The 9,257-nt window shown below is 41.0% G+C and overlaps 1 protein-coding gene across 1 annotated transcript in view; it reads right to left on the reverse strand.

The window, feature by feature from the left end:
* Nucleotides 1-8,925, reverse strand: part of T265_12557 (hypothetical protein) — a gene marked incomplete at both ends in the record, with an annotated part of 56,245 nt that extends 47,320 nt beyond the window's left edge. Inside the window, one exon of the mRNA XM_009164281.1 lies at nt 8,521-8,925. Coding sequence (XP_009162545.1) covers nt 8,521-8,925 — 405 coding nt within the window. The remainder of the gene's footprint in view (nt 1-8,520) is intronic.
* Nucleotides 8,926-9,257: the final 332 nt, after the last annotated feature.

Below are 9,257 nucleotides of genomic sequence, written 5' to 3' on the forward strand. Positions count from 1 at the left end.
AATTCCGTTGTATATGTCAGCTACGTCAGCTATATTAGGTCAACTGGATATCGTTGCCTTGTCGGGTAAGCAATTCTGCAGGTAACAGGTGGCTTTCAGGACTACATTCATACCAAGCTAATTACTCAATCGTGAGCGAGTTCAATGTGTATATACGACTGATGAAAACCTCAGAAACACGAACCGACGTTATTATGCATAAATACTGTTGAGTTCGAGGTACTTGGAGTTGGAAGACTGGATCCAGCCTTCAGATCAGCACACATCCTGCAGGTAAAAATGAGCAGTTTATCTAGTTGCGGTGGCTAAAAAATCAGAGAATGGGAAGAAACACTGGACCTCATTCAGCTGAACAGAAGCCGGTTCAAGATTACTATACGAGAATGAACCAGGTATTATGTGTCACATTATTGGGGCAAGCCAACAGCTCGTTTTTGCCTCTAATATCACGTGGCAACATTGAGACTACTCCATCTTTGAGAAGCCATTTTTAGTTGACTTCAAATGAAGCGTTGTAATTGCTTGATTATTTTCAACAAAATGTTTGGTGGGGGACAACGCAACTTGTTACCTGGAATAAGAGTAGACACAATAACACGGTCAGAATTGGGGTCGTTCTGCGCATTTTGAGAACCTTACAGAAGATTAACCTAACCTATTTGTTTTCAACCGCCTATGAATTACCTCTGTCAAAAAACGTGGTTTGTCAGCGGTTGAAGCGGTATCGGTACTGTAAAATGACCCGGCACATTATTGTCAAAAGCGATTTTTATGGACTTTAAACTTTTGTTGATCACGTGGTTCCGCCCCGACCTCCTTAACACGCCTTCGGGCCGGTCTTTGTCAACTCAGATGAAATTATATTTCTCTCTCCATTCAATTCCTCCTAGTTTTTCCTGTCTGTTTCAATCACCGAAGTGAGATGAACTATGCCGGATTTGTACTAACCTGTCGAAGAATACCAGAAAAATTTGCCCGCCATTTATTGTCAATACTATAGAAGTTAGTGGGTAGCGATTTTTCTTGCGCTTACTAGTCTCGGCAAGCTTTTCACTGGCCAAGTCTTGAAACGGGATGTTCAAACAAGGAGGGGAATTTATCCCCGTAATCAGTCATGCACACTGCGAATGAAGTCAGTTTTACAGGCAACGTTCTTCGTAGAGCAACGAGCTGGAAGTTCAGAGATTCACAATTTTCGCTCATGTTCTCTGACCCATCGTTATCACCCGTAGCGGCAGTTTGCTAAAGGTGGATATTCCTACTTACCTGGTGCATGGAAGCACTTCCACCAGACATTAAAGCAAACGCAGATGAACGTTCTCTATTCATCAGCACACCCAAAGTCCGTGTACGCCAGTGTTGTCTCATCGTTGCTTCGTCGAGTCAGAACGCTGTGCACAGAAGAGATCGACCGAACGGCAGCTCAAATCGAGCTTGCCAACAAACTTCAAGATATAGGATACCCAGTGAGTTCGATTAAGCGGCAACTAAGAAAGATATTGGTTTCAGAATCTAGACCCAGTAAGAATGGATTAGCGCAGCAGTCATTCCATATAAAGCAGGAATATCGGAGGTTATTCTAAGACTGTTGAACTAAGCCAACATTCGAGTAGCTTTTCGGAAGGGGAAAACGCTACGCTCAGTTTTGGTGGAAATCCCTTGAAAGGACTCAGTTTTGGTGCAATTGAAAGATCCCTTGAAAGGAGCAGGGATTGCGTGTATAGAATAAACTGCAACGATTGCACTAAGGTTTACATAGGACAAACCGCCAGAGAATCGCTCACCAGAAGTGGGGACCATAAAAGAAGGACAAATAAACCACCAAGGAATGCAGAAGAATATCTAACGCTGGCCATAGTCTCAGTGATGGCGGTACACGCCTTAAAAACGGGATATAGAATGGATCTGGAGAACGTAGAAGTTTTAAGACGGGTACTGCGATTCATACCGCAGCGGCTGATAGCCGAGGCGGTGAAAACTACTAAGCGTCTCAGCGTGAATAGAATCGAGGGTGTGAAACTGGCGAGTGTATGGAAAGCGGTCTTAGATAAGCCGAGTTTACACATGACTGTGTGGTTGTCATTGCACGCAGAATCGTTAGCAAAATCTTGGAGTGAGGGGGAATCCCAACCCGATCAAAGGTCACATCATCCCTCGTGCACAACTATCTTAGCACTAGCTCACCCACACAGACTGACAGAACGTTCAAGCGAAGTTCAAGAGGGACCATCATATGAACCGAACCAGAACAACTAGACCCTACGCTGAACCCAAAGACATGTAGGTTTCCCACCGACCCAACACTTGTTCAACCACTCTAACATACTAAAATCCCTCGGCCGAAACCCAACAGATATTTAGCTTGACTTAGCTGATTGGTTCTCCTTCCGCCTTAAATCTCCACCAACCTTGGAACCTAGTCACTTGGCCTGACGAAGCTTTTGTGTCAAAAGCGAAACGTTTCCCAGCAACATTCGAAAATTTCGAACGTTGTCTGACAAAATTCCGACACGACCCAAAAACATGTGGCAGTTTTCGGTTACGCAGCATGCCTTTTAGGATTTCAAGACATCCATAAGGAGACCAAAGAGCTTCAGTCAAGAAAGGACCAAAAACTCAGCGCAAATCTTAAGCACAGCTTTGTTAGGTAATGTCCTGTTCACGGAAAATTTCAAAACTCGAAGAAACAACCCTATTGGACTGCAGATGGGCACGTAGATTACCAAGACAGATACGACAAGAAGTATATTTTTATTGTGGTGTCTCTGGTTTGTCGCCACGTTATGGCTTGCTCTTGAGCTACATCGCTGTAGAAAGCCATAGATATTATCAATATCGTATCTGGTTTTGTTTTTGTTCTATCCATTGTTGAGCAATTTCCTCAGCACACATATGAAGTACTTTTTACTAAGGTAACAAATCTAGGGTACAATCAGCAAACCTAGAGCCTATGGTCGACATAACCGTAATTCCTACCTACTGTCATTTACAAGTTGACATAACAGAAAAAATGCTTCATAAATGTTTTATAAATGCTTTATCATGCTTCTATCCAGTTCGGCATTTTGCTGATCGGTTCTGCTGATCGACCTGGACAGGCATTCACCCAAGAGGATATCACGGCATCGGTTGATCTCCCATCAGGTACTTTCCTGCAATACACTGTTTTCATATGTAACTTCAACTGTTGATCCTGACCAATACAATTTCTGGCCTTCATTCGTCAGGCGATTCTTTTAGCTTTTTTGACAATAAATTTCTTTGCTGCAGCAGTTAATAAACAAAATTTTATTAGCTCTTTGCGATAGTCGTATAAATTTCTGTTCATACGTCCGTTCTAGCACAAGACTGGAAAGAGTTCAACTAGTAGTCAAACAGTCACAGCCAAAAGTTTCCTTCTATAGGCACCAAAGAACTACGAACGGTTTGCAGCACTTTTCATACTAATGGTGAGGGTGGAAACTTTCGCCCCTCTGGATAGCCAGTTTTCAGTAAAATCAGCTAGACAGCATTTGTACCTGATCAATATGTTGTACTACTAGATGTTTAGTAACGTAATCTCACATCACGTGATCTGACGTTAGTTTGCAACCTGTTCGCAGAGAAAGGCATATTTGTTCTACCTCGGTGATTTAGCGTAAATATGAAACGACCCACAGTTGTTTCTCGTTTCTTTGGGAGGAATGATTTAGGTATATTTATTTCTCCCGACAGTTGAGCAGCCGATCAGTGTGTCCCATAGGCCTTCTGTTTATTAGTAACAAGCCGCTGATATAAAACATTAACTTTCCTACGGACAGTTTTCAACCTATATCAATGAACATTTATGATTATGTGTATATTAAAAATAGCAAAGATCCAGAATGATTATTCGAAGTTTTGAAAAGTGCTATAAGGCATAGTATAAATATTCTTAAATTGTAATGGTTTCCTAAGCTATTCCACATTAAATAGACAAACCTAATGGTGAACACGACAACCCAAAACAAGTGTAAGTAATTAAATCTGACCACGAAAAATGAGTTGTATCAGTCGATGGGGGCTTCCGGAAGAATTCGGCGGCCATTTCTAGCAACAAAGTAACCGAACTGATATGAGTAGTTTTTTTAGTAGAGGTACGTCCGTCAGCGACACGATCGCCGTTGATCACAACTGTAAGATTTATGGGAACAATATGGGAGGAAACGTGCGGCATGATGTCGGAATTGTTATCATATCCAGTGTAGGCAAGAGCAGATGTGCGACTATGCCATAAATTAATGAACAATCTGTTCCTCGTCCTCGGTCTTCCGGAATAAAAATTGCTTTGTTGACAAACGTAACATCGGCTAGCTAGTCCGCTGCTGATGTGCGTCCAGGCGTTTCTATAGTTTTGAGTTTCAAAGCAGAATTTCTACAGGCCTCAGTATTGCAAACGAAGTCCCCGTAAACGGAACGTATATTGATTCATATACTTTATTTCTCAAATACGTAGTGCATTTCAAGTCACTTATTCAGCCATGGATCCTGACAAAATTTTGAGCAAGTTGTAGAACAAACATCAGGGAAGCCAAAGTGGATTGCTTCAGTTAAACGACAAATGCATTTTCACACTTATCAAAAAGATTTTATCCTCGAAAGACGATGATTGAAAATGGGTGTGGATATTATCTATCTATGTCTATGTGTTGTTCTTAAAACTTCTATCTAATGTATCAACTTAGGTATATCAGGATTGAATTCTGTTACCCCCGACGTATAGACACTGTGAGTTCTACCCTACTAGCTGCTGGTGTACATCAGATTGTTGAACAGACATGCGCAGCTTCTTATATTTAATGGTAGCATAAGAATTGGCATATTCAGTGGTTAGATCTTGGTCGGTGTTGAACCATGGAGAAGCTAAATTATATGGCCGAAAATAGCAAAGCAAAGTTTTGCAAGTGAACAAATGATATACTGTCAAGCGCTCAACACGATAAGCTAGTCTATTTCAGGATTAACCTTCTTGAAAGCAATTGAGGTTAACTGCAGGCATCACTAATATTTGTGTGGAAAACAAATAGATTGTTCTCTAAGACATTTCTTCCGTTTTCTCTAGCCCTTTTTCCGATGTCTATGACGCCAGGTACTGAAACCCAAAGTTATTCCGGCGTGATGTTTGCCAACATACCCAAAGGTGACCGTTTCCGGTGTAAAATTCCCTAATTTACGGCAACACTTTGCAATTCATTGAATGTTGCCTTACACAAATTTCTGCAAAATAACCATTTTTAGATCAGCGACTGAACAAAACAAATACAATAAAACGCTTGCAATATGTCGCGATGGATACAAACGTGTGAAAATTTGTTGTAATTCATTTATTTGGTTCTGGTTTATCGTTCATATTATTTTGTAAGCCGAAAATGGCTAATTCTTACACTAACTTCCTCAGGGTTTTTCTTCGCACACGTTATTTTACAAGCAATTTGACGGTTGAAGAGCTCTTCGTACAACTTTTCCAGCTAGTCTACAACAGCCCTTAGATCATGCTCTGAAAACAAACGAAAATAAGCATCTGTTCACGCCCCGATCAGGACGTTGTTAAAGGTCAACGATGATATTCCAATATCAGTCATTGCAGTGCAAAAATGATATAAAGTAAACATGATTCTATTACAGTGCTTGAATGTTTATCTTTTTACAAATCTAACAAGTATTGCCAATCTAAGGCCGATAGAAGTATGACCTTTGAAACACCAATATGCACAAACGATAGAGATTTGCACTAGCAGACAAGAATTATAAACCAAATCACAAAATGGGAGTTCGGTCAGTGCTAATCCAAATGCATCATACCCGCTTGAACTTTTAAATTGAGCTTAATTTTCACAACTATTTTCTTATGTAAAAACATTAGGTTTCAGTAATCGCTGCCTGCTACAATAAAGTCAAATTCACTTCAGTTATCACGCTGTCCCACTGATTTTTACACGCCAACAAATATTCAAAAAATGCACAATCTTCATGTTTTGTCAGTTGGCACCTTAAGATTATTATCTTGCTCTGAAGAACATCAGGCGCTGCTTTTTGTGTGATGGAAGTATACTCCGCAAGGCCTTTTTTGTGTGAGCCTTCATGTCTTGACTATGATGCGATAGTCAATCTGAAGAGACCAAATTAGCTGAAAGATGAAATTCAGCATGTTCTTTCGAGCACGGAACTGTTACTTTATTGTCTCGTGAAGTTTTCTGTCTGAAGGAGCAGTTAAAATGATGAACCAATGAACCAAATGTTATTAGGATTTCTGTTAAAGTCGGTAATTTCAGAAAGTTTTTTTTCAGTTTTTGAGCATCCTGTTTGATAGTGTTTCACAAAGCCACAATCCCCAAAAGAGCAAAAAGTCGAAATGGTGTAACGCATAACTATCATACAAATTAACACACACAGGACCTTCACTCTGAATAATGCATGCTACTTCATTTTGTTGTACGAAGTTCTGCCCAGGTGATTATATCCCTAAAATGATGATCGCCAGTAGTCTAAAGTCATAAGCTACCAAGACTAGGTAGATTCGTTTATTTCTTAACATTTCGTGAAACAGTAGCTACCATATATGTCTTGCTTTCTGTCGCTCACGGTGGTTGGACATGAACCTCCCCTTTTGAAAGACTTGAAATGACTAAACCAAAACTGTAACCTGAAGGGCTCTCAGGGTTATAAGTTAACGTTAAGTTACAAATGCCCATTTGTTTGTTTGTTCAGCTGGGCGATATGGCTGAGGTGACTCTGTCGGTACGTTGTGAGTAGAACTTCGTTAGGGTTGAAAGACCTTCTAACCAATTGCATTCATAGCACACTTATGTTGTCACCTCGGCTTCGACATTTGCAACCGAATTCCCCAGCTCGGAAAACACACCAACGACCAACATCATAACCTAAGCCAACAATTTTCTTTTCTATTCAAGTATTAATGGTTAGAAATATTATCGACAGAGAACTCTGCCACCATTATAATCAAGCTTCAAAGTTGAAGGCAATGGGTTTAGCTTGGCCGGTCCTGCTTGCTTTTTGAAGCCGGCTCTGTGAATACGCCTTTTGATATAGTTCGTGTGTTTTAGGGTAATTTGCCATTCAAGACGCAAAGGTGGGAAAACTATGACTCAGCAGTGTGACAGTGGACACCAAGCAAAAAACGACCAGATTTGTTGGCACCCACACACTTGCCAACGTCTACTGATTTAATTTAACGGGAACGAAGGCAGATATTCATCACTGTAAGAAATAGACTGATGTGATTGCGCCCATTAAACTTGAATCAACGCGTAATCCTGTAAAACAGCTTCAAAAAGCTACCACGGATTCCTTGTCTTGTGAGATAAATGAAAAGTTCTTGTAGAAAAGAACACTTGTACAGAGGTAAATGTAGTTGGTTGAATAGACACAAATAACAGAAGCAACAGGTATGCCGAGAACATATAGTCCGTGAGTCTTAGCTGCGCAAGCATGCTACTAAAATATCCTTTGGATATGACTACAAATTAATTTAAAGGTGGATTTCCATATGGGAAGTATACACGGACAGCACATATTGCAAATAGAGGAATTTGAATTTGAACATAAACTGAAAAACGATGGAGATTTCGTTCATCCGCTTTTGTGAACTAGTTCTAATTACTCTCTAACAGCAGCCGTTTTCAGGTCTATTGGATCACTGACCAGACTTGAAAAACCTTGCAACTACACCGGGTTGATTGTGACTGAAACTGGCAATATTCTGCGCGTGACAAATTGTTGAATACAAAAATCGACAGCTTATAAGGGATACTGTAAAAGGCGTACATCTTTAATGGATATTAAGCCAAACTGCATTTTACGGATTAATCCTTCGTGCAGCACTACTTTTCTACTTTAAAGGCATTCAAGGCCATGATATTATCACGGTTTGTATCAGCATTGATTAGCTTGTTGCGTATCAGAAATTCATGTGCATCAGGGCCGGGAAAGTTCTTGTATATCTGAAGTTGTTCGAAGGCATCAAGATGTGGTGAAGTTAAATGATGACTTCCAGGATTGCTACATCGGTTAAACGTCAACCTTATCCTTGCATTGATGATGTCCTGTAAGTGGATGGAGCACCTCGAACGAAAATGTACTGGAAATATTTTCCATTCGGGTTGACCTAATATATTCTTTTGCCCAGGGATTTTTCATTTAGGCGCGCCTAATTGTAGAGAAGTGATGTAGCCGTTCTGCAACTTATAGTAGCAGTTCGATTCTGTAATAAATGCTCTCGATTGTTTGGCAAGCCTTTCTGACCGCATGTTATCTGCAGCTATGTATAGCCCATGGATGATGACTTCTAAACTGCGATTCCTTGTAGATCATTGAACTGTCACTGGAAGAAATCACAGCAAACGCATTGTGTATTATATGTGGGACAGAGAAACTAAGCATGAAAAACAACTTGTGTAAGAATAACATGCAATTACTTCCACCATAGTTTGACGAGGACTTCAATTCCGACAGTTTCCCTAGATTTTGAATACAATGGCTTACTTTTCCGAACTCGCTGAAGAATGTCTCCAGTTCTTCAGCTGTTGTTCCGGTGGCGACTCCCCCAATAAAAACCTTTTTGGTGCGCACCAAGGCTTGTGCTGCCAACAGAGTGGCAGACCAATGATCCATGGTAGTACCGCTCATACTCGCTACTGGACTGTTCACAGTGCAAGTTGGACTACTGGGTCCAGCTGTGCTCTGAGCCAGGGGTGACTTGAGCTGGTTTGGCGAGTTTTGACTGAGAATAGTATCCACATTTACTTGTCCAGAACACATCAGTTCGGAAAAAATTATAAAGTTCGGTCTGAGGTTTTTATAAAAATTCCTCTGTTGCGAAGCAATGTGAATTCGGGATTCTGCGGTGTCACAAGCAGTTTCAGTTACTGCTGAAATTCGGTCGGGTATTGTAATGCCTTATGTTGACACGTGTGCTTAGATGACAGCTGCCGCTACCGCTGGTGCTGCCATTGCTGCTGCTATCGCCTTCATCTTGCCTGCTGTTGGCGGTGCGATATGACGACGCCTGTCTGTCAAACCATCACTAGCATTAGTTATGTGCTTGTCCAATGCTTCTGTGTGTATCTGTGGTTGTGTGCGTATGTGTATCTTTCGCGTGATTTGATCGTGCGGCCGCTCTGCCTGACCCGCATTTATCTCAGTAACCCACTCAATCTCGGGTGCTCATTTAGCCGAATACGCAATCGGCGGTCAACAGGGCTGGAACAGACCACTTGTTG

Source organism: Opisthorchis viverrini (assembly GCF_000715545.1).
Source record: "Opisthorchis viverrini unplaced genomic scaffold opera_v5_4, whole genome shotgun sequence".
Taxonomy (NCBI): Eukaryota; Metazoa; Platyhelminthes; class Trematoda; order Opisthorchiida; family Opisthorchiidae; genus Opisthorchis; species Opisthorchis viverrini.